Source organism: Nomascus leucogenys, chromosome X (genome assembly GCF_006542625.1).
Source record: "Nomascus leucogenys isolate Asia chromosome X, Asia_NLE_v1, whole genome shotgun sequence".
NCBI lineage: Eukaryota > Metazoa > Chordata > Mammalia > Primates > Hylobatidae > Nomascus > Nomascus leucogenys.
In genome coordinates this window covers 27768239-27795267 of record NC_044406.1, presented here as the reverse complement: position 1 = coordinate 27795267, position 27029 = coordinate 27768239, and the positions used below count along the sequence as shown (strand labels likewise).

Genomic DNA, 27029 nt, shown 5'->3' with positions numbered 1-27029 from the left:
TGATCAAAATTTGCTTATTGTTTTAACCTACTGGCTTTTGGAACGGTTTGTTATAAAGTCAAAGCTAACCTATATCATGTAAGGCATAAAATGCTACGGGAGCTGGACACGGTGGCTCACGCCTGTAATCCCAGCACTTTGAAAGACCGAGGCAGGCAGATCACCTGAGATCAGGAGTTCAAGACCAGCCTGGCCAACATGGTAAAACTCTGTCTCTATTAAAAATACAAAAATTAGGCGGGCATGGTGGCGGGCGCCTGTAATCCCAGCTACTCGGGAGGCTGAGGCAGGAGAATCACTTGAACCCAGGAGGCAGAGGTTTCAGTGAGCCGAGATCGTGCCACTGCACTCCAGCCTGGGCAAGAAGAGTGAAACTTCGTCTCAAAAAAAAAAAAAAAAAAGCTACAAAAATAAAATTGTGAGAACCAATTTAATTTTTAAATTTCTCTAATCTTTTCAAGTGTAGGAAAAATTTCAAACATATGCAAAAGTAGAAAACACTATACAACTCCCATATATCATCATCCAACTTCAACATTTATCAACATAGTGCTTATTTAATTTCATCTATATCCCTACCCATCACCCCAACCACACCCTGATTCTTTTGAAAGAAATTTCTGATGTCATACATCTCTTTTTTCAAAGTCATTTTAAGTACATACTTAAGAAAGACAACTTGAATTATCTGAGGAAGAAACTCAATGCTCTGCTAGAAGTTTGCTAATGTGATTAAAAGATATTTTAAAACAATTTCATTAAAATTCATTCTTAAATAAGCTTGAATTTCAAAGTGCCAGAAAGGAAAGAGAAAGCTGAAAGATAAATACTTCCTGAGTAATAAAGGGGCAGTGTTGGCCCTGTGGATATTCATGTGGGTATAACAATCTATTTATTTAGAATCAGAAAAAAAAGAGCTGCCATTCAAGCAAAGAGAAGGAAGAAATCTAACACTCATCTGACTTCTGGATGAGACTCAAGGCTTTCTTGAGGAAAAAAAAAAAGCAAGAAAATAGTTATTTTCCATAAGATAATTAGTACATATACTGGAGGAGACGGGCAGGTATGTAACTCACTACCAAGTTCCAATGACCTGAGGATTTTCTCACAATGAAGTGTCCAATAAGTGTGTGCCGGTGGAGGAGGAGGAAACTCTAGTTGGCCTAGACACAGAGGAGGTTTAATGAGGCAGAAATAAAATTACACATTTAATTCTCCCTCTAAGTATATTCTTCCCTCAAAATAGGCATTAGAGTTAAGTAATTTAGTTGATTGAAATGTTTTAACAAAGACAGTTTTTTTGATAGAGAGAAAATTAGTGCATTAAGTATGAAGTACAGTTATTAACAAACAAAGATGCTCACTAACTGGCATCTGTTCCCACAAATCATAGGTGTGGGAAAAATGAAAGGTCTTTGATTGACTAGATTTACTCATTCATTAATAATAATCGACTTGGTAGGTCCTAGGGCCCAAATACTTTATGTAATTTCTATTTCAACGTTAAAATTTTGTACAAGGCTTACTGACACTGTGGTTTATGTAACATATGCAAAGCTTCTTTCATGTCTACTCCCATTTTTTTCATGAGATGCTCTGAGCGATTAAGAGTATCATCCAAGATTCATGCTGTTAGAAATCTGGATCTAGGAAGTACTCTAGGTCTTCTGGTTAGAGAGTTTTTATACTGCTGTATTATAATACTTTTCTATAATATATACAATTATAAAGAGACTTTAATATAGGTTTCATATTTATACTAAAACCTTTACGTTGTTAAACACACATTTTACATCATCAACATCTGTCTACTCTCTGGAAAGTCATCACTCATAATTTACCCCTAACATTTAATACATGGCCAAATCTCATTAAAACAATGGCCTAGTAGCACTCCCGAACTTCCCCGGATTACCACTATCATGGCTTAAGTCCAGACCCTCAACACCTCCCATCTTGTTAGTTCTTTAGCTGATTATGTCAGTGCCCCACCCAAACGTCTACCGTATGAAGGCTGCTTCTTACAAATACCTGACACCCTCAGTCTGATGGCTTTTGTCTGGCCCTGAGACCAACCTTGGTCTGCACGAAGGGCAAGCCAGAAATGCTAGAGAACTAAGATTCCTAGTAGAAGAAACCCTCAATCAGGAACAGGTAGGGAGCTGGTAGAAAAACAACCCAGTTTCCTCTCCCTTTGGGTATAACTCTGAGAGTATGCCTACATTGTCTCACAGAGTTTTCCAGTGAACCTAATTTCCAGTTGCCGAAAGGGATAAAACAGCTTTATAATGCATACTTTATTGGCTTCCCTTCTGTGCTACATCTTACTTCCCCATTCCTCTAGTGATGTTTCCTTGGGGTTTGTTTCTAGAGGAGTCCAATCTAAGACAACCCTGTAGTTAGATGCTGCTCTCCAAGCCCTCCATTCAACATCCCCACACACTGCTGCTAAATGACCTCCCCAAAACTCAAATCCAATTTTTGTCATCCATCTGATTAAAGTTTTTCATTGTCTCCCTGAACCTTTTTGTGTAAAGTTTCAGCTCTTTCGTTTTGTACCCAAGTCCATGAACTGATCCTTTCCAACTTCTCTAAAAACGACCCAAGTCGTGGAAACTTTACTATAGTCACGGACAATTAGAAGAACATATAATGATTGTAGCTGTATACTATCTTACCACCTAGGATCTCCTCCAAATCTCCTTTTTCATCTCCTTATTTCATCGAAGTAAGTTTTACTTCTGGATCAGAACTCAATATTTACATCTCCAAGAAGCCTTACCTGATTTTAATTCTGAATTACATGTCACATCTATGTGCCCATTACAGTCTGTTCTTTTCTCTGTTGTAACCTCTGTCATATCAGAATTAAATGTTGAGTGACTTAACTTTCTCTCTTGAAAGACTATAAGATTCCTAAGAACAGAGACTTTGACTCTTGGTCATCACCTGGCCAGAAAGAACTCTCATAAAGAATTCATTAGATAATTGTCTGAATGACTGAACATACAGAATAATTTTCTCTATGACATTTAGGCCATCCTGGATCACTGTTTTCAGGTCCTAAGAAAAAAAAAACAAACACCTGAACCTGAGATTCTATTCTTGGGTACTTCCCAAATCTATCCAAAAGTTTCCTTTCTAGCTTCTGTTTCTTCCCATGCACCACTTTGCACTTTTCACTCCAGCCACATGTATCTGTTGCTTTTCCCTTCTGAAGCTCTTTTCCTAAATCACCATGTCTGGCCACTCCTACTGTGTAAAATAAAATGCCCTTTCAATTTCTCTGGGAAGAAAGATCTATCTCGTGTAGCCTCAGAGACCGGTCTTCTGTGTATCCATCCCTGAGTCTTTCTGGTTGCAATAGCTCTTTGTCACCGTATTTTCAACAGCATTTGCCATACAGTGATACAGATAATTTTTTATGAGCCTGTTTGCCTGGTTGACTGTGGCATCTTCAGGCCAATTTGTGTCTTGTCTATTTTTATTCCTGTGTGCAGAAAATAATCCAGGCCTGATATGTAGTAGATGTTCAATAAATCTTTGTTGAAAGTACAAACGGAAGATAACATTTCAGTCGAATTACATATATTAAAAAGTATGTGTGTTTATGTATATATGTCCATGAATATTGTCTAAATAATTTTAATGTTGGATACTTATACACAATGTGAATATATACAGTCTGGTATTTGATAATCAAACACTACTAATAAATCAATTTTAAAGAAAATGGTAGCTATGTGGCAGAAAATAGCATTTTTATGTGAGTAGCAGGAAAAGTATCTGAAGATGGACATAAATCTCCCCTAACAGGAAAGTCAACCCAAAGGTAACAATGAAAACATGTAATGACAAAAAATATATTGAGTCTTTTGTCATGTAAAGGCACCAATAAAAACTATAGTTCTTTTAAGATCTGAGATCTAGTTACTGCTCAGAGTAAACAAGTCGATGGTTCCACATTGAAACAAAAGAGGGAATTCAAAGCTGCCAAATTTATAGCCTCCTTAGACCAGGGGAGCCACAAACAACTCTTGATGATGAGGAAATTATGGCAATTACAAAAATTGTCAAGGGAAATGTATGATAATATATATAAAAATTTCATGGCTTGACTTTAAGATCAGAAATTAATATTCATGATAAACGTCAGAGTCAAGGACGTAGAGCTTTGCGCTCTTGAGTTAAAGGTCTTAAACTCTAATTTTAGAGTAGTCATTAAGTGCTGTTTAGACAAACAAAAATGTTATTTCCTCCAGGGGGGCGATTAGGGTAAAGAGAGAGCTGTCATATTCACCTAATTAATGAAAACAACATTCAGAGTTTAAGCAAGTTTGATATTTTCAAATCTTTACTTGGTAAGCCAAAGCCTTTGAACAGACATCCATGGCAGCAATTTTCATTAGAAGTATAATTCCTTGGAAACGCCACTTTAGAAACTAGAACAACATTTTTATTCTTTTGCACAAGCTATCTACATGAGATTTCTACACTGTGTCCACAAGGTTAACACACAGGCTGTTATTCTGTACACTACTGGTTTCCTTAATTAAGAACTTTTCAGAAGGTTGACTAATCTGCAGGGCTTATTCATCTGAAGATCACAGCAGAGGAATCTGGAAGGCACCCTGCTATATCTTCACTACCAATGATTCCATTTGTAAATTAAATTTATCCTAAGAGGTAAGTAGTTTGCATAAAAAAAAATCCTCAAACAGTAACTGTAGAGTGCATCTGTCACATTATAGAAGGAAGATGTGTCCTTTATATTCAATCTCCTGATGTTTTGGGAGGAGATATATACCTTTTCTCCATTCACTTTCAATCATTAACTCTTGACACTCCAACATGTGCTGGGCACTGTGTTAGGTGCTGGATGTCCACCATCAAGAGACTATTACAACAAGATTATATGAAACACCATGTTGACTTTGAATTAGTATGGGATATAACTCTTTTAAAAAGATCATTGTCTTAGTCCATTTTTTGTGTTGCTATAAAGAACTACTTGAGGTTAGCTAGTTTGTAAAGAAGCCATGCTTATTTAGTTTACAGTTTTGAAGGCTGTACAAAAAGCATGGCACCAGTATCTGCTTTTGTTGAGGAACTCAGGTTGCTTCCACTTATAGTGGAAGGTAAAGGAGAGCAGAGATCACAGGATGAGAGCAGAAATAAGAGAAAAAAGGTGGATGTGCCAGGCTCTTTTAAAGCACCAGCTCTCCTGGAAACTAAGCAAGAACTCATTCACTGCTGAAGTAGGCTGTTAATCTTTTCATGAAGGATACACCCCGCATCACTCAAACTCCCATTAGTAACACCTGACCTCCAACTCTAGGATCGAATTTCAACATGAGGTTTGGGGAAACAAACATCCAAACCATAGCAACCGTTATCACTTGAATACAAATTCACAAACTTAATGTGGATAAGAATCATCTGTATGCATGCTGATCCATCAGATTTCCGATCCTTGTTTCCCCAGAAATTCTGATTCAATAGTAAGTGGTAGGATTTAGGAATCTGTTTGTTTTATTCACTAGCACCTTGGTGACCTTTTTTAATCTAATTAGACATACGATTATAATTTGAGAAACCCTGAAAAGGGGTTTCCAAGCTTTTTTGTGTCACATTTACCTTAAATGACTTATAAAAACCTGTTATTTAAAGATGACACCTATTTTTGTATGTTTAAATAATTTTAGTTATTTGTTAATAGGAGAGAGAAAATACTATATATTGTATAAATGGAATATGATGAGAATTAACTAAGTGGAATACATAGTACATAACATGATTTAATGAAATAGGGTTTACATGTGTTATTTTTGGACAATGCACATCAAATATGAAAGAAAACAAATGTATTGGTCAGCGTTCTCTAGAGGGACAGAACTAATAGGATATATACATGGGAATTTATTAAGTATTAATTCACATGATCACAAGGTCCCCTAATAGGCTATCTGCAAGCTGAGGAGCAAGGAAGAGCCAGCCCGAGTCCCAAAACTGAAGAGCTTGGAGTCCAACATTTGAGGGCAGGAAGGGTCCAGCATGGGAGAAAGATGTAGGCTGGGAGGCTAGGCCAGTCTAGTCCTTTCACGTTTTTTTCTGCCTGCTTTATATTCTAGCCGTGCTGGCAGCTGATTAGATGGCGCCCACCCAGATTAAGCGTGGGTCTGCCTTTCCTAGCCCACTGACTCAAATGTTAGTCTCCTTGGGCAACACCCTCACAGATATACCCAGGATCAATACTTTGCATCCTTCAATCCAATCAAGTTGACACTCAGTATTAACCATCACAAGTAAAGTATGTTCCTGAGTTTTATCAAACGCATCTTGAAAAAATGATAGTCCTATAAAACATTCCAATTACACTGACACAATTCATTATCACTACTATATATTGCTTTGGCTGTTCTGAATTAGGAATATACCAACTTTGATTAAGCATCGAAGTTATCAAAAATTCCTGAAACACAGGCAGGAGAAGATCTCTGAGTGTAAGGGGCCTTGAGTTTTCAAAGTAATATTTTAGACTATCCCTTTGTTTGGCACCCTAAGTTCTGGGGCAATGCATCATGCTACAATTTGGGAAGGAAGAAAGGTGTGCCTTTCTTTTGTAAGGTGGAGGAAATGCTATTCTGAGTTTTCAGGCAATTTTAGACAAGAGAACACGTGAAAGTTGAGGTTCTGGAGATGAATTTCCTTCAAATTATTTTTTTGGGAACAGTGTGGAACTTTTGTGCAACCCCAGAAGTACTCAGATTTCAGTTTGAAGAGGTTGAGCCTTTGAGGGAGAGACTATTTACCAAGTGGGCTAAGCCAGCCTGTTGCCTGATCTTAAGGCACCTTGTTCTCCTTCTTCATAAAACTTAGGATCCAAGTAATTACTGTTTCAAAGGCTCTTTCCTAGAATAAACTTCCAGAAGAGACATGTTCTATTCTAGCTTAATTCTACTGTGGTTTAATTCACTGCCATGCTCCCAACAGCTGGCCTAATGGCTTGTATAGAATAGATACTTAATAATCTAATAGAATAAATTTGACACAATATCAAATATTCCTAGCCAATTTAATCACATTAACTTAGATGCAACTAATTCTAAAACTTCTACAGTAACAGAAATAGTAGTCTTGTTTTAATGTAAATTAACTGTTAGCTTATCATTTAATGGATTGGTTTATAGAGTCAAGAATAGAAACACAGCCTAAGCCTCAATATCTAGAGTAGATGGGGTAAAACTTTGTTGTCAGATTGCTGCAATCATTCTTCAAATAAATTAGCCATTGGATATGAATGGATCGAAAAATAATTGTATTAAAATCTTACTTTTTTGAAGTAAATAAAGATCCACCTGAATTATCAACAAATTCAATTACAAAATATTTTCAATAAATTATTTTTTATGAGTGCACTGATTAAGAAATCAAAAGATCCAGCTCGATTTTCAGTATTTCTAAACATTAGTTTTGAATTTCTAGAAAGCCAATACTTAACTTCTTTGGACTTCCTCCATTGTTTATCTGTAAAACTAAGCAACCCCTACAGTGAAATCTAAAATCTTTTCCATGTTTACATTACATGATTTCAGGCTAAATAAGAGCTATCCAGAAGAGTTTCTATTCTAAAACAGTAGCCACAAACAGCTTGTAATGACTATTTGAAAACAAAGACTAAGCTCCACATGTGGCTATTTAAAATTAAGTAACATTAAAAATTCAGTTCTTCAGTTGTATCAGGAGCATGTAGTGACATTGGGAATGGAAGCCACATGCTGAGAATGGCAACGCATAAAGCTTTAGAGCCTAAGTCATGCAAAACGTTGAAATTATCATAAAAGTCCAGGAATGCCTACCTTATAACTACTTTACGTGAGAAAATAAACTATCTTACTTAAGCTACTTTTCTGTAATATGAAGTCTAACTAATCCAACCTGGTGTGATATTGCTTTGAAACGATGCTTTATTCTTTCTTTATTTTTTGGCTTTAGGACAATATAAAACATTTTCCTGAAACCACTGGACCAGACTTCAGATTTGACCCATTCACTCCATAATCATGGCTCTTACAGAAGTCTTTTATGACCTTCATGAGAAAAAATTGATAGATCCAGATCTATAATTGTGAGATATAATGAAATCAGTGAAATGCTCATTTAAGTCTTTATTTTATAACCTCAGATTTTGTATAATAAAACAGTTACTCGATGGATACTTGCCTGAAAGTCAGAAATGTCACTGTAAAACCAACATAAATCTAGGCCAGAGCAAACTGATGAGAAAAGCCATACCTATTCTTCACCAAAGATTTAAAGAAGGTGAATATAAGCAGGTTATATGTATTCTAATCATAGCTGTCTGGCTATTATTTCCAGGGCAATGAGAATTTTTCTGGAAACCGGAACTTAAAATATTTGAAAATGCAGGAAATTTGCCAGCTAATTCTTCAGAATGCCAGTGAGGTAATTCTACAATTGGTTGTGAGTGTGACTTAGAATCTGGGTAGAGGAAATAGCTATTGAGGGCAGGATGCTTGTGTATGTATTGGGGGTAGGTATGGTGATATTGAGAGTATTAACATTTCTTAATACTTTCAAAAATGGTAAAGGATGGCTGTGGAAATTAAAAAAAAAAAAAAGAAGGTTGTCCAAGAATATGCATTACGCATTCTACAAATACTGATAGAGTACTAACCATGTACAAAACAAAAATAGGATATTGAGTCATCTCAGTATGTGTGAAGGGATACTTTTGGCTCTTACAAAAATGGCTACTAATTTTCCCTCAGAATCTGTCCTCCTTCTTTACTGTAGCGGATGCTTTTGGCATCCCACCCAGTATTTCTTCACCAGCTGTTGTACTCATTCTCTAGCTGCTGTGGGTACTAGCTGGTCAAGGCTCATACCTGTACCCTTTTCTTGATAATCACCTTGGTATGACAAGAACCACTCAGATAGAGATACTTGTGACGTTCAGGCTTGCTTCAATGTGAGATTAAACTCTGTGATGCAATTTATGCACCACAGCTCCCTGTGGGATCAGGCTGAAGCTAGATTTGAAAATACATCTCTGCCTGGCTTCTTCCCCGCAGGTTTTTTTCTAAGAGCACTCTCTTCATAGCTCACTTGCACAAGAATCCCTGTCTTAGGCTTTTCTCTTAGGGAAGTCAATTTGAAATCCTTAAATTAGTAGTATTTTTATCAGGCACATGGGTTTTACTAACAAAAACTACATACCCAAGCCATCACTACAGCTTGGTGTAATTATGTGAACAAGTTCTGGCCTATGAATGTAAGTAAAAGTGATATAAGTAACCTCTGGGACTTGTTCTTAAAGGTGGGAAGGATCATGTGCTTTGTTCCTTTCATTCTACACCTTCGAGCTTATAATAGCGTAGATATGATGGACAGAGTTTCATCTTGGGAAAATCAGGATGAAGACCATACCCTATAGAGGGCAGAATCCTGAGGCCTAGACAATTAGACAGCCAATATATCCACCCTGAAATGCTCGCATTTGGACTTTTCCTTGACAAAGTTCTCTCCTGTTTAAGCCACTGTTATTTCTAAGGTTCTTGTTATATACAAAGCCACCCCCAAACTGTGACAACTAATCAAAATATTTTACTCTGTTCAGATGTCAGTGATCATATATGTGTAATAAGAGATGCAAAGATGCAAAGTTACACCTTTGCCCTTAAGATGATCTAAGGGAAAGACTAATAAGCAGACCATCAGAGAACCTAGAAAGTACCCCCAAACTCCTTCCTTTATTCATTCAAATGCTCTATGGGAGACCAGTGATGGGGGAACTTTATTTACATGTTTCCCTGTCTAATAGCTTAAAGTGTAGGCAATTTTATTTGTCAGAGCCTGAGTTGTTTTGGTAAAAATATTTAGGTTTATATTGAAAAGCATTAAGATAGGCCTCTTGCTGTCTCTTTTACTTATTTCCCATAGCAACATCCAATGAAGCTCAAAATATAACCAATCAAGTATCATCTCTCATGGACTTTTTTCTTCCAAAAATGACCTTGAATCTGTTTTATTTTCTTTGGCACTTCTACCATTAATATTCTAAACATAGGCCCCCCATTGCCTTATGTCTCATTTATTGTAAAAACTCCTTGTCTGTTTTCCATTTTCTAATTTCTCTAGTTTCATAGAATTGCTGTAAGGTACTTCCAGGAAAGCTGCTTTCAGTTTTCCATTCCCTGCTTGATATTTCTTGGCGTTTAAGTCTTAGCATTTTTTACCATTATTTACAGTCATCCTTGTAACTATCACCTACAGAAAGCCCATTTTCTAACAACACTGATCTACTTGCTTTATCAGGAATATATTGTGGCTTTTTCTTTGTTAATAACAACAGTTGCTACTGTTGGCTTTGCTATTTGCCATTTGCAAGGCATTTTCTAGATCGGGGTCAGCAAACTGTGACCCACAGCCCAAATCCGTCCCACTATCTGTCTTTGTAAGTAAAGTTTTATTGAAACATAGCCATGTCCACTCATTTATATCTTGTGTATGGATACTGTCTGGCTATTACAACATAATTGAGTAGTTGTAATAGAGACTATATGGCTTGAATAATCTAAAATTTTTTACAATTTTACTTTTTTTTTTTTTTTTTTTTTTTCTGAGATGGAGTCTCGCTCTGTCACCCAGGCTGGAGTGCAGTGGCTCACTGCAAGCTCTGCCTTCTGGGTTCACGCCATTCTCCTGCCTCAGCCTCCCGAGTAGTTGGGACTACAGGCACCCACCACCACACCCGGCTAATTTTTTGTATTTTTAGTAGAAACGGGGTTTCACCATGTTAGCCAGGATGGTCTGATCTCCTGACCTCGTGCCCCGCCCACCTCAGCCTCCCAAAGTGTACAATTTTACTCTTTATAGAAAAAGTTTGCCAACCCCTGTTTTCATTCATTATTTAATTTTTCTTGTAGTAGTCTTCCTGAAACCTTTCTAACAGAAATCTTTCCCAATTACACTTTCCCTAGCCATGAGTTTAGTCTTGAAACTACTGCTCAAATCACAAGTCCTTCAAATGCTCTTTAATCAGCCCCTTTTTGTCTTCTCTACATTCAATGAGATTTTTATTCTTTTTTTTTTACTTTAGGACCACACACAAAATTAGATTTAGAAAGAGCCTTGAATAATCTTAACTTCCTATTCTTTTTCACTGATCTCAAATAAGTGATTACTTTATCACTTATCCCAAATTTTGCTGATCAGCAGCTACTACTTTATTAAGCCTATTCAATTTCTCTTCACTTAATGCATCAACATTAGCAGTTAACATTTCATTTTCTTGGAGAATAGTTTTTTACAAATAAAGAACAAATAGTAATAATCACAGTATAACCCTGTATAGCCGCCAATAAAGTCCTGTTGGGTTGTAAGTGACTTGTTTGCCTGGTATATATTGTTTGTAATTTTTAAAATTCCCTCATTATAATTACCAATTATCTCATGTCCTAGATTTTCAGTAATGTTTGTGAAATACGATAAATACACATGTTATATCCATGGTTGAAAATACACATGTTATATCCATGGTTGAAAAGGGCCTATGGTGATTCATTTGACCTAAAATGGAAAAAAAAAAGACTACATAAAATCTCAAATTGGACTTTATGCCCCTATTTTACAAATGTATCCTTTTCAGTACTCTATCTACTCCATATTAATTTGATACTTTTTGAAGAAAATTTATAAGTCTCTGCCTTGAACATGACACAATTGATTTCAAAGAGTTCTCAAAGCTGTCTCTCCTATAGGACTTGGTAAGATTAGACAAAGCTTTTTTTAATCCAGTGATCTAAGAAACTACCCCATCATCACTCCAGCAGAATTTATTTCATCTTCTTGGTAAAAAAAAATAGGCTGTTTTGTTGAAGACATGTATTTCCTAGATGGTTAAAAAAAAATCAGTAAATCAAATAGACATTTCACACAGCTCTTGGCTTTTACTTCCATGAATTGAATTTGTTGTTTTTGAAAAGAGCACAACCCAGAAATATCGCAATTTGGCTAATTATTGCTCTGTTAAAAATAGTTTGATCCATTAGAAAATGCCTTCGTGTCTCAGACATGGAAATATGGCTTAAACTTCAACACCATCTCCAAGAATCATCAGAGTCATCCAACTGAAAAATCTCATTGAAGCCTATTATGGCAAGAAAGATGTCTCTACCAAAAAACTACAGAAAGTGCCTGATGTGCAGTTTTAGAATTCAAATCTATTATCCATAAGAGACTCTACATCCAAACTTGAAATCTTATTTTAAAGACTTTCACTTGTATATGACTTTTTTTTTTTTTTTAAAGGGACTGGCTTATGTAGGTTTAATTGCATTTTTATAACCTATAAATTATAGCTGATATTCTCAAGGGTATACTATGGTTTCAATTAAGAGAGCTAGTTTAAAAATTAGGGAACCAAGATTGTGAAACTACACTAGATCCTTGGAACACATATGCACATGATCATTAAAATTACTGGGTAGGATATAAAACATTTATACGGACTTTGATTGCCCTAACAAATTATGAAGACTCCTTATGGCATAAATGTTTAAGGCTTTCTAAAATAATGCTGACATTATATATCCTTTAAGAATGACTTGATTTTTAAATAATAATTACATAAAAACTCATAAATATTAAAAGCATACTGTATCATACAGATTTTTAAAAATTACTTAAATTGTTTATACTACAGTTATAGACTTGTTTGGGTCTATCAGATCTAACATTTTATCAGTTTTTATTTCCACCAGGTGAAGGTAAAGGTATATTCTGTCAAAAGACAGAAAATTGTCATCTGAAATACCAAAAATCATGATTTAGGACAAGCCATTCATAATTTGTGTTAGTTTCAGACAAGAGATGTCATAAGAAAAAGAATTGTTTTATTTTCTCATGGAAAATGATAGGAATCAGAAAACTGTTTAATTTTGTCTATAGCAGTGTTTTCCACAAGGTATTCTAAGGAACACTAACCTCAATCACTCATTATTTTGTTCAATAAATATGTATTGAGTGCTTTCTCGTTGACAAACACCTCATATTGATTCTGAGGGGGAAAAATGTCTGTGGTAATATGTTTGGTATACAATGCATACTCCATCATCCAGAGAAAGTAGCTAAGAAAGTCTATGGGGCAGACTCTAAGATTCTTAGCTAGGAGGGTCTATGAGGCGTACCCTAAGACTAACTAGGCAAAACTCATTTAAGAATCTTTGGTACATTGTCCTCCAGCATCCTGACTTGAACAGCAAAGTAGAGGGGCATCTTTCCTGAAGATATTTATGGGTATGGCTTCTGCTTCATGAAGTAGATTACAACTTAATACATGGAAGCTGCACAACATTTTAAGGAACCATACTACCTTATACTAAAAGGGATAAAGTTCAAATTGCAAAGAGGCCTGGGCCATTAATTTTATATGGAAAGGAAGAGCATGGACCTAAGAATCTCAGAGAACCACTTCCAGTAAGCAGAACTGAGCCCTAATTAAGAAGTGGGAGTTGAACAATAAGAACACCTGGACACATGGAGGGGAACATCACACACTGGGGTCTGTCGGGGGGTGGGGGGCTAGGGGAGGGATAGCATTAGGAGAAATACCTAACGTAGATGACAGGTTGATGGGTGCAGCAAACCACCATGGCACATGTATACCTATGTAACAAACCTGCACGTTCTACACATGTATCCCAGAACTTAAAGTATAATAAAAAATAAATAATAAATAAAGTATATTTACTCTCCTTGGAAAAAAAAAAAAAGAAACTGGTACCATGTATCCAGCTGAATTTTAGAATTGCCATGGGCCGGTGACTGCTCTGTATCTCCTATACCCAGCCCCCATTTCAAATGGGGATATTTGGTTTAGCTATGTTATCCCTGTCTCACTATTTATGTTGGCTATGTGAGGGCCAAATTATATACCTTTTTAGTTCACAGAGTTTTGGATGAAGAGCAGCCACTCCTGAGCAGTTGTATTCAGGGAACTAAGCGGGAAGAACCTCATTCACACTCAGAGCTGACTTGGATAATAAGATCATCAACTTCTAACCTAATCCTGATGCTACAGAAAGATAAGACTTCGGAGGTTTTAGGAATGGGGTCACTAAACTTTGCATTTAGAAGCACATGAATTACAGTATTAAGGGTCAAAATGTTGACTCTTAGACTGTTACTTTGGTGGCCCTACCAATGAACCACACCTCAAAGTCCTTGTAAAGTCTTCTCCTGTATTATCTCAAAACCTGGCTCATGGGACATCAGTAAGCATGACTCAAGGAGATGCTCGATAAGCAGTTATACGTTCTGAGTTGCCACGTAAAAAGTCTGGCTCACCTGATAGAAAGATAAATGGAAAAAGCACATGGAGAGAGAGGCCCTCAGAAATAATAGAGAAACAGGCTCAGCAAACCCTGTATTGCAGTGGACTCCAGCCACAAGTGACCACAGGCAAGATCACTGGAAGAACCACCTAGCTGAGTCCAGCCCACATTGCAGAATCATGTGCAAATAAAATGGTTATTGTTTTAAGGCACTAAGTTTTAGAATGTTTTCCCCCCCAGAATAGGTAGAAGAAACCATTGTTTTTGAAGTAATTATAGGAAAGATAGAAAGAAAGTAAACATAAACTGGATTTTCTTCAAGAAATAAATATGTATTATTCAGGTAGGCAATGAAAATATTGAATTTCAAATGAAGGAACAAAGTGAAGAAAAGGATAAGCATTCATGCCTTAATCTGTGAAGAGCAGACAGGATAGTGAGAACATGACATGTTGCCATGTCATTCTTCAAGTTCTGAGGTCTTTCTCAGAGGTATTTCTTCCATCTTTCGGAGACTTCTTATGCTTGTTTGCCGTTACATGCAGACTTTTTAGTTGTAAGAAGGAAGACTTAAGAGGAACGGGGCTACTCTATCTCGGCAGAATTCTGTTGAATTCTAAACTATTTTCATAGTATCTACAGAAATTTATTACACACTTATTTTCTCTTAGGTAAACTACTTCAAAGTAAAAGCTTTTCTTTAAATCTTTTAAATCCTACCATTAGCACAGAATGAGTGAATAAATGGATTTTCTTTAAGTACTTTTTGATAGATGCTTACTTAATATGTTCTTTCAATGAGAAAAAAGAGTTACATAGTCCCAAAAGGAAAAATCAAGACTTGAGCAAATGAACTACGCACTAGATATAACACATTATAGATACGTCATTTGAAAAAAATATGCTTTTAAAATGTTAACACGCAAAAATCAATCACATTTTCACATAGTAACAATGTACATGTCGAAATCAAAATTAAACAGAAGATATCATTTACAAACATTCCAAAGAAAATTAAATACTTAGTTAAAATTTTTTTTTTTTTTTTTATTATACTTTAGGGTTTTAGGGTACATGTGCACAATGTGCAGGTTTGTTACATATGTATCCATGTGCCATGTTGATTTCCTGCACCCATTAACTCATCATTTAGCATTAGGTGTATCTCCTAATGCTGTCCCTCCCCCCTCCCCCCACCCCACAACAGTCCCCGGAGTGTGATGTTCCCTTTCCTGTGTCCATGAGTTCTCATTGTTCAATTCCCACCTATGAGTGAGAACATGCGGTGTTTGGTTTTTTGTCCTTGCGATAGTTTACTGAGAATGATGGTTTCCAGTTTCATCCATGTCCCTACAAAGGACACAAACTCATCATTTTTTATGGCTGCATAGTATTCCATGGTGTATATGTGCCACATTTTCTGAATCCAGTCTATTGTTGTTGGACATTTGGGTTGGTTCCAACTCTTTGCTATTGTGAATAGTGCCGCAATAAACATACGTGTGCATGTGTCTTTATAGCAGCATGATTTATAGTCCTTTGGGTATATACCCAGTAATGGGATGGCTGGGTCAAATGGTATTTCTAGTTCTAGATCCCTGAGGAATCGCCACACTGACTTCCACAATGGTTGAACTAGTTTACAGTCCCACCAACAGTGTAAAAGTATTCCTATTTCTCCACATCCTCTCCAGCACCTGTTGTTTCCTGATTTTTTAATGATGGCCATTCTAACTGGTGTGAGATGGTATCTCACTGTGGTTTTGATTTGCATTTCTCTGACGGCCAGTGATGATGAGCATTTCTTCATGTGTTTTTTGGCTGCATAAATGTCTTCTTTTGAGAAGTGTCTGTTCATGTCCTTTGCCCACTTTTTGATGGGGTTGTTTGTTTTTTTCTTGTAAATTTGTTTGAGTTCACTGTAGATTCTGGATATTAGCCCTTTGTCAGATGAGTAGGTTGCAAAAATGTTCTCCCATTCTGTAGGTTGCCTGTTCACTCTGATGGTAGTTTCTTTTGCTGTGCAGAAGCTCTTTAGTTTAATGAGATCCCATTTGTCAATTTAGCCTTTTGTTGCCATTGCTTTTGGTGTTTTAGACATGAAGTCCTTGCCCACGCCTATGTCCTGAATGGTATTGCCTAGGTTTTCTTGTAGGATTTTAATGGTTTCAGGTCTAACATATAAGTCTTTAATCCATCTTGAATTAATTTTTGTAAATACTTAGTTAAAATTTTAACAAAATATTTATAGGATTTGTATGCTGATGACAGAAACCAAAGAAGGAAATCCTAAATACATGGAGGCACATACTGTATTCACAGATAGTGAGACTCAATATGGTAAAGATATCAATTCTCCTCAAACTGATCCATAGGCTTAATGAAATTGCTATCAAAATTCTAGTAAGGATTTTTGTAAACATAGAAAAACTTATGCTAAAATTTATATGAAAAATAATAGGCCCTACAATAGCTAAACACAATCTTTAAAAAGACATATAAAGTAGGAGGAATCACTCCAGTTGATATTTTCACCACCATATAGCTACACTAATCAACACAGTTTGGTACTGGCAGAGGGATAGACAAAGGTATGGAATAAAAAACACAGAAATTAAGCCACAAAAATATGCTCAATGGATTTTGAATAAAGATGCAAAAGCAATTCAATGGAGGAAGCATAGCCGTTTCAACAAATGGTGCTGGGACAATTGGACATCCATCCCCATAAAACTAAGACTTAACCTAAACAAACATCAGTCCTGAAATAAATATTAATTCAAAATTAAGATTTCATGATGAAAACCCCAAAAGTAATTGCAACAAAAGCAAAAACTGACAAATAGGATCTAATAAAACTAAAGAGCTTTGCACAGCAAAAGAAACTATCATCAGAGTGAACAGACACCCTAAGGAATAGGAGAAAATTTTTGCATCTGTCCACTTGACAAAGGTCTAATATCCAGAGTCTACAAGGAACTTAAACAAACTTATGAGAAAAAAACAAACAACTCCATTAAAAAGTGGGCAAAGGATATGAACAGATACTTCTCAAAAGAAGACATTTAAGTGGCTAACAAACATGAAAAAACGTTCAACATTACTGATCGTTAGAGAAATGCAAATCAAAACCACAATGAGGTACCATCTCACACCAGTCAGAATGGCGATTATTAAAAAGTCAAGAAACAACAGATGCTGGCGAGGTTGCAGAAAAAAAGGAATGCTTTTACACTGTGGGTAAGAATGTAAATTAGTTCAACCATTGTGGAAGGCAGTGTGGCAATTCCTCGAAGATATAGAAACAGAAATACCATTTGATGCAGCAATCCCATTACTGGGTATGTTCCCAAATGAATATAAATCATTCTATTATAAAGATAAATGCATGAATATGTTCATTGCAGCACTATTCACAATAGCAAAAACATGCAATCAACCCAAATGCCCATCAATGATAGACTGGATAAGGAAAATGTGGTACATATACACCATGGAATACTATGCTGCCATAAGGAAGAATGAGCTTATGTCCTTTGCAGGGACATGGATGGAGCTGGAAGCCAGTATCCTCAGTAAACTAATGCACGAACAGGAAACCAAACTCCACATATTCTCGCTTATAAGTAGGAACTGAATGATGAGAACACATGAACATAGAGAGGGGAACAACACACACTGGGGCCTGCTGGGGCTGGGCAGGTGGGCTGGGGGAGGGAGAGCATCAGGAAAAATAGCTGATGCGTGCTGGACTTAATACCTAGGTGATGGGTTGATAGGTGCAGCAAACCACCATGGCACACATTTACCTGTGTAACAAATCTGCACATCCTGCACATGTACCCCGGGACTTAAATAAATAAATAAAAATAAAAAATAAAAAATAAAATAAGCATTTTTTCAAAAAATATATTAATTCAAAATTAATTACAGACTTAAATGTAAAATGTAAAGCAACTGAATTTTTAACAATCTTTTAAATCTTAAAAATAAAAAATTAAACAAGGAAAAACCTTCAGGACTTATCACTTGGCAGAATTTTTAGACTTCACACCAAAAGCACGGTCCATAACTGGAAAAATTCACAAATTGACCTTATCATAATTAAAAACTTCTGCTTTGCAAAAGACCCTATTAGAAGGACAAAAAGATAACCTACAGGCAGTCAGAAAATATTGGCAAACTATATCTCCAAAAAGAATTAATATTTAGAACATACAAAGAATCCTCAAAATTCAATGAGGAGGACATAAATAATTCAGTTATAAAATGTACAAAAATATGGACATTTTACTGATGAGAAGAGAGATGGCAAATTAACACATGAAAATTTTAATCATTAGCCATTAGGAAAATGCAAATTAAAATCACAATGAGTTATCACAATATGCCTACCAGAATGGCTACAATTAAAAGTAGTGACAATCGCAAATGCTGCAAGGATGTGGAGAAATCATACATTGCTGGTGGGAACACCAGATGGTATAGCTACTTTGAAAAATAGTTTGGTACTTTCTCATAAAACTAAGCACACAACTACCATTCAATCCATATTCACTCTTGCACATTTATTCCAGAAAAATAAACTTATGTTCACCAAAAATTGAATACGAATGTTCATAGAAGTTTCCTTAATATCCCCAAACTGGAAATAATAGAGATGCCCTTCAACAAGTGAATAAATATTGTGATAGTCCATACCATGGAATACTATGCAGCAATAAAAAGGAATGAACTATGGATAGGTACAACAACTTGGATGGATTTCAAAGGAATTACGCTGAGTGAAAAATCCAATTCCGTAAGGTTCTATACTGTATGATTTCGTTAATATTGCATTAATAAATTAACAAAACTATAAATATAAAGAACAGATTAGTGGTTGACAGGGGTTTGGGATTGGGGTTGGGTAGAGATGGATGTAGCTATAAAAGAACAATAGGAGGGGCCCTTGAGGTGATGGCATTGTTCTGTATCTTGACTGTATCAATGTCAATATCCCGATTATGATATTGTACCACAGTTTTACAAAATGCTACCACCGAGCAAATCTGACTATGGGATCTCTCTATGTTATGTCTTGCAACTGAATATGAACCTACAATTATCTCAAAAATAAAATTTTAATTAAAAATAGGGTGCCAAATAACAGCATGCTACCATCTGGGGGGCACTGGAATGCTTCCACATATACCAGCTAGCTTTGCATATGAGACTGCTAATAGGGCATAACTATGAAAAGGGGAGTTAACAAGTTGGAGGTCAAGAATATGGAACTATTATTTTATTTCATTTCATTTCATTTTTAAGAGACAAGGTCTTGCTCTGTTGCCCAGGCAGAAGTGCAGTGGTGTGATCATAGCTCACTGCAGCCTCAAACTCCTGGCCTCAAGAAATCCTCCCACCTTATCCTCCTGAGTAGCTAGGACTACAGGTGCATACCACCACACCAGGCTAATTTTTAAACAGTTTTATTTTTGTAGACACGGGGTCTCACTGTGTTACGCGGGCTGGTCTTGGACTCCTGGCCTCAAGCAATCCACCTGCCTCGGCCTCCCAAAGTGCTGGGATTACAGGTATGAGCCACCACACCTGGCCACGAAATTTTTATTTTTTTAAAAGTAAACTTGTTTTTATATATGGCCATAAAATAAGACAAAAGAAATTGTTACACAGCTTTCCTTCATTCACTTTTTCATGTAAAAAATAAAATATAAACTTAAGAATGAGTAAACTGAGTAAAGAGCCAATAAGTATGGAGCAAAGAATTGTGTGGTATTATTCTGTCCAAAATAGATATTAAGAGAAGGAAATAAGAAAGTTCTTGTTCATTATAATGATAGTAGTCTTAGGTGTTTCCATTATGTATGCCATTTAATTGCATATATTGAAGTGTAAATGGAAATTAGTTGTATACGAAAAGCTTGATCCAGTCTATCGCTGTTGGACATTTGGGTTGGTTCCAAGTCTTTGCTATTGTGAATAGTGCCGCAATTAACATACATATGTAACAAACCTGCACGTTGTGCACATGTACCCTAAAACTTAAAGTATAATAATAAAAAAAGAAAAGCTTGATAAACAATTTCATTGACAAGTTAATACTCAGAATATTTATCAGAAAGACTAGAACCTTAGAATGGATGCTAACATTTTCAAGCCTCTAAAATTCTTTGCAAGTGGATTATTTAAAAACTAATGGTGACAGTTTAGTGGCCTGATAGCTAACAATATGCCAAAATGTCAGTGACTCAACTGACAGCCCTTGAGCTCCTCTCACGTCAACACCAAGCCGTGCTATTTCAAATGCTGTTTGTGAAGACTTTTGAGTACCCCTTTCCAAATTGGAAAAGGAAGCTGTAACAACACTCGCTTCAAATTGATTGGCATATTTGAATTTCAGTGACAAAAGTATCTCTTCCTGCGGTTTATCCCTTTCTCTAGATTGCCACTTGACACACATAAACTTTAAAGTATTTGTCTTTTAGTTTCACCTTTTATCAAAATGTAGACATACGAACATATGGCAAGTGTCATCATTTTGGAAACTTTTCAATCTTTCATTCATTATTGCAACTGGTAATTTAGAGGCTTTTTTTTTTTTTTTTTTTTTAGACGGAGTTTGGCTCTTGTTGCCAGTGCAATGGCACGATCTCGGCTCACTGCAACCTCTGCCTCACTGGTTCAAGTGATTCTCCTGCCTCAGCCTCCTGAGTAGCTGGGATTACAGGCATGTGCCACCACGCCCAGCTAATTTTGTATTTTTAGGAGAGATGGGGTGTCTCCATGTTGGTCAGCCTGGTCTCGAACTCCCAATCTCGGGTGGTCTGCCCACCTTGGCCTCCCAAAGTGCTGGGATTACAGGTATGAGCCACGGTGCCCGGCCCTTCCAGAGGCATTTTAATGCAATTTCTGTGAGTATTGTATCACAGTGTATATTTAAATACATCAGAGAATTGCAACCTCAGTGTTTTCAAAATTCAGATTACTAATGTGAACACATCATTATTTTTCCATCAATAATAAGTGACGAAAGGTAGTGTTATACTATGGACATCCAACTCAATTCTAATGTCAGATAAATGAGGACACACATTTGCCTATCTTGAAGAATCACCTTACAACATGCATGAACAATCAGAAATAATGATTTTTAAAAAGAAACACAGCAGATATGAAATTAAAATTTAATTACTATTGGTCAAATGGGAACAGCTAGTCCAAACAGTATTCTTTAACTGTACTAGTATGACAGTTATTGATCTGTACCCCTACAAAACCTCTACTTTTATTAAGAGTTACGTTTAATCATAAAAGGATTAGTAAACCCTAAGAAAAAGAAGAAGAGTTGCCAAAGGAATTACGCATTTGTTTGTTTATTTATTTATTTTTGAGACAGGGTCTCGCTCTGTTGCCCAGGCTGGAGTACAGTGGTGTGATCTTGGCTCACTGCAACCTCCGCCTCCTGGGTTCAAGCGATTCTTTTGCCTCAGCCTCCCAAGTAGCTGGGATCACAGGCATGTGCCACCATGCTCGGCTAATTTTTTGTATTTTTAGTAGAGATGGGGTTTTGACATGTTGGCCAGGCCGGTCTCGAACTCCTGGCCTCAAGTGATCTGCCTGCCTCGGCCTCCCAAAGTTCTGGGATTACAGGCGTGAGCCACCACGCCCGGCCAGATGCATTTGTTCTTTTAAAATCCAGTAGGCATTTTTCCCAAACACAACTCTTTACTTATATTCATTTATATTTTCCAACATTAACTCTAATATAATATATGTTGTCAGTGTTAGAAAGATACATTTCTGTTTAACTTTTATGCAACTTGACCTATTTCAATGTCCTAGCACACCCGTAGCCATAGCTCAGCTTACAGGTAACTATTAGAGATGACAGTGAGAGGGAGGCATGATATTTATGACAGAGGAGTGTTAGCTGCTGATCAGGATTTCAGGAGCAGTAAATTTTTATTTGAAAAAGACACTAGGTGATTCTGAGACTTTCTCTGAGTTATGGGAATCAACTACTTTAGATTCTTCTTTATTTCTCTGAATAAGCCCAAATACAGAAAGCCAAATAAATAGATTTAAACACACCCTCTATATGACTATACCCAGCTTTGCTAATGTTCTAATAGTCCAATGACATACACGATCATTCGTGAAGGGTGTGATTCACAATCTATGAGGGGCTAAATGTTTAAACTGAGGTTTTTAACTGCTAATGTGTTACATGGGCATTGCTTCAACGCAGTATCTTTAAACAAACTGCATATGCCTCTTCCAGAAGCTGACAAAGATGTGTAGATGTATGGTGGGTATCCTTGGGGATACAGGAACTGAATTTGTTATTAACTTTGGTATTGGCCCTGAAAGACTTGGGAAAATTTTTGTATTGACCCAGAAGTTTTGGTTAGCAAAGCAATCTGGAACACAACCTTCATATTCTCTAACATGGTAATTCTTTCTTCCTCTCCCTGTGCACATACACACATTACCTAAATCATCTTTGCAAATGTGTGTGAACCAGAAGTATCCATGCTCTATCTGTCTGTGAAGGGCAAAAGCAAAATGTTACAACTCATTTAGCAAGAAACTATGCATCCTTTCCGCAAGTCTTTGCTTATATTTTATTTGCACCATTTTACTTCCTCTATAAATTTTATTTCATAGTTTTTAGTAATTCTTGGTAACATAAGTAGCTACCCAGATGGTATCGCTTTTCTCCATAAGCTAGAAATAATGTCTAATATAAATTCCAATCCCATCTTTTTATGATTTTGATTCTAAATTTTAGAAAGCAGCAACACATGCAAATATTGAGACAACGGCTTTAGGCAAAAGAGATAGCAGCAACATTTAAGTACGAGAAAGCAGCCTGTGCTTTCTTTGATTCAGCAGTAATAGAATTAAAGGGATACCTGATGACACAGGCGTAGAGACCGCTGTCCTGTAGCAATGTTGGCCGGAACCAAATGGAGTCTTCTTCTTTGCTCATTCTACTTCCATCAAAGGCTATTGGCTCTTCAAAGTCTCCAGGACCAGAACTTTTGTACCACATCAAACTGAGTCCAGCACTTTGGGCAAGGGAGTAATTTGTTCTGATATAACCATAAAAGAGTGCACATTTGATTCGAACAGGCTCTCCCACCAAAACTTGATATTTCTTGATATCGATAGACCAATCAGTGCATCCATCAGCTATAGTAAAAAAAAGAGAGAGAGAAAGAGAGGAAAAACATTAGAGGGAAAAAAATAAGCAATTAGATTATTCATTCATCCAACAAATATTTACTGAGCATCCATATTGGGTCAGATTTTATTCTAGGCACAGAGCACATAGCAATGAATCAAACTGAGAATGGCCCTGCAAAGTAGTGGACTCTGCTAACAAACAATGTATTCTTCACTTAGTCTGCTTCTGCTGTTATTTATTATTTGTTTATATCAGTGTGCTGGTTATTGATTTATTTCCTCTTAGTTCTAAATGTACCTTTCTGCCTGCTCGGTAAAAATAGATCTGGGCCTTCGAGATATGTTTTTCTTTACTAGCTGGCACTGAAGCTTTGTGGGGAGAGGGCACTGGTGAGACATTTCAGGAAGAAAGGGATTTGCTTCCTATTTTCAGTGTGCTCACTTGGCTGGCTCTTGCAGCGTGCAAAGCTTCTTCAGCACCTGGCTCCTGCAGTGCTTGGCAACCAGCCACTTGGCGATGTTTCCCAGGTGCCTTAGAGGGAGGGTCTCTGTTAACTTGAAGAAGACAGATTTCTGACAAGTTCTGCTAGTATAGCAACTTAGTGATTTCTGCCATTCGGTAAGCTATGGTTGTACCTTCCCAATAAAGTGCGGATCTCTGCTTTGGGGATGAAAACATAGGGACTTTTTCTCAGGTATGCTATCTCAGCCCTAGGGCTAATGGTAGCCATTCCTCTATTATTTATGGTTCTCTTTTGCTATAGACTGAATGTTTGTGCCCTCCCCTGAAAATCCATATGTTGAAGCCTTAACCCTCAATATGACAGTATGTGGAGATGAAGCCTTTCTTTGGGAGTTAATTAGGGTTAGATGAGGAGGGCCATGAGAACGAGGCTCTTGATGGGATTAGTGCCCTTATAAGAAGAGACACCAGAGAGCTTGCTCTTTCTCTCCATCGTGATTACAAAAAAGAGATCATGTGAGCACAGAGCAAGAAGGTAGCCATCCAAAAGCCAGAAACCAAATTGGCTGGTACCTTGATCTTGGACTTCCCAGTCACCAGAACTGTGAGAAATAAATATCTTTTGTTTAAGCCACTCAGTCTATAGTATTTTGTTATGGCAGCCTGAGCAAACTAATACATCTTCCTTTTATGCTAGCCAATCCCTTCATTACTATAATCCCATTATATTTAATAATTATTTGTAAAAACTTTCACTGTTCGAATGACTGTTTTTCTCTCTGACTGGACCCAAACTGATACAATTGAGAATAAATGTTTTACAGCCAAACAACATAGAAATCAATAAAAGTGAGTTGAGCTCTGGTAGTGGTTTTTTCCCAGCCAGCGACAGAGGTAAACAGTCACTTTGCTCTGACTTCTGGGAGAATCGGAGAAGTGTAAACAAGAAACCATGGTGGGAAATGCGGAGGATGGGGGTGGGGTATGATTGGGTTTTCTGTGTTTTCTGCAGGTACCATCTTCCAAATGACATCTTGACACCATTTTATGATCACCCCTCTCCCTGCACATGCATACAAAACAACAGGTTCCCACAGGGCAGGTACATCAACATTATCATCATCACAGAGAAGTTGTGAATTTTACTGTTTAGAGAGGGCAGTTGCCCAACACTTAGCAAGAAAATCAATTTGGCATTACTCAGAGTATACAAATGTTGAGCAAAAGGGCAAAGACTGAGAAAACAGGACCTCTGACAGCAATAACATTTGAGTATTGCAAGCAGGGTTAAACTCACTGCAAATTAAAAAGAGGGCAATCTAACAGCTCTGAGAATGGGATAAATAATACAATATTCAAGAGAAGAAAAATGGTCTAGATGAAAAGGAGGATGTACATTACAGCAAAGAAGACACATAATAACATGTGGAATTAATTATGTACATTTATTATCTTAAAATTATATCTAACATCTAATAAGCACTTAACCATGTGCCAGGAGTCTATAAACTTTCATTTACTAGTCACACAAATATAAACTGAGGCATTTGAACTTGCTCTTCCCTCTGCCTGGAACATTTTTCGCCAACCAACTGCATGGCTTTCTCTTCCTTTCTTGCCAAATATCACCTCCTCAGAGAGGCCTTTTGCCTTCCCTTCCTGGTCACTTGATCCAGAGTATGCCTTGGTAATTTTTTCACAAGACCTATTGCTATTTGATGTTATATTATGTATCCACTTTGCTTTCTGTCTCCCCAGTTGAATGTAAACCCCTTGAGAGCAGGGACTTTGTCCTTCTCACTTCCCTTTTTAGCCACAGTGCCTAGAATTGTGCCTGCTAACCAGCTCAGCATACATTTACTAAATGAATAAATGAATGAATGCATGAATAAATGAGCAAAATAAACAATTGAATTACCAAATTATAGAGTTGAAGAAACTCCATGCCAGCTAATAAGGGTGAGTGCTGGGGTTCTCACCCAGCTTTATCTGAACCTAGAATTAATTCTCCCTACTGTCACATATTGTTTTTTAATAAAGGTGTCAATTTCACAGCATTCTTTGATTTAGTTAATTTCAATTACCAAATTTGGGTTTAAAATTTTTACAAAAGGGCTGTATTGAGGTACTCTCTAGAGTAAATATGCTGGAAGCTTGGTGGGCATCATCAATGTCTGAGTCATTGTCATAATTCCTGTCATGACTACTGTAGAGCTGGCATACCATGTTAAACAGGATGAAAAAACTACACAGAGATGTCCAAGTTATAGAATTGCATGTAATATTTATCAAAACAGTTTTGTATATTTTCCCATTACATAAAATGAATCCTAGGTGGTAATTTTTTAAAGTTATAATTTTGATTATAAGTGTAAAATTATTTTACCACTATGTAAATTACAATAGAATCAAGTTAATATAACTTGACCGTCTGTCATGGAGGGTATCGCTGCTAGTGAAAAAGGTTGAAATACCTTCAAGGTAGCAGTATATAAACAGTAAGATAAAATAGAAGATTTGTAGTACAAAACAAAATGCTTGAAGGTAAGCAAAAAGATTTAGTCTAGAAAGTTTTAAAAAGTTAGTAACAAATTAGATCAAGAGAATAGAGAGAGAGTTGTGTTGGGAATGCATATAGATACTATTACACACTTTCAGAATACGCTTTCTGAGAAAATGTTGGAAGAAAATCACAAATATTCCTGAAAATTACTCTTATTCCATACTTAAATATCAGTCAGGAAAAAAGTTGCATACAGTTCAACGTCATGTGCCAACGAAAAGTTAGAGGCAAAATGAAGAAATGGCACTTTGGACATTAGAGACACTTGGTGTTCATTTCAATATGGAAACAGATGGAGGATCTATGGCTTAGGAGGTTTTAATACCATTAAACTAAATGCATGCTGTTAAAAATAAACTTAAATTAAAATGGTTCAATAATTCCTGGGAAAAGATGGTAAATACTATAAAGAACAGTTCAAGGCATGCTCAAATTATTTGAATAAAATATATAT

The 27029-nt window shown here is 36.5% G+C and overlaps 1 protein-coding gene across 1 annotated transcript in view; it reads right to left on the bottom strand.

The window, feature by feature from the left end:
* IL1RAPL1 (interleukin 1 receptor accessory protein like 1) overlaps nt 1–27029 on the bottom strand; it is a 1381368-nt gene that overhangs the window by 650438 nt on the left and 703901 nt on the right. Inside the window, exon 3 of the mRNA XM_003261172.3 lies at nt 23276–23555. Within this exon, the coding sequence (XP_003261220.1) occupies nt 23276–23555 (280 nt within the window). The remainder of the gene's footprint in view (nt 1–23275; nt 23556–27029) is intronic.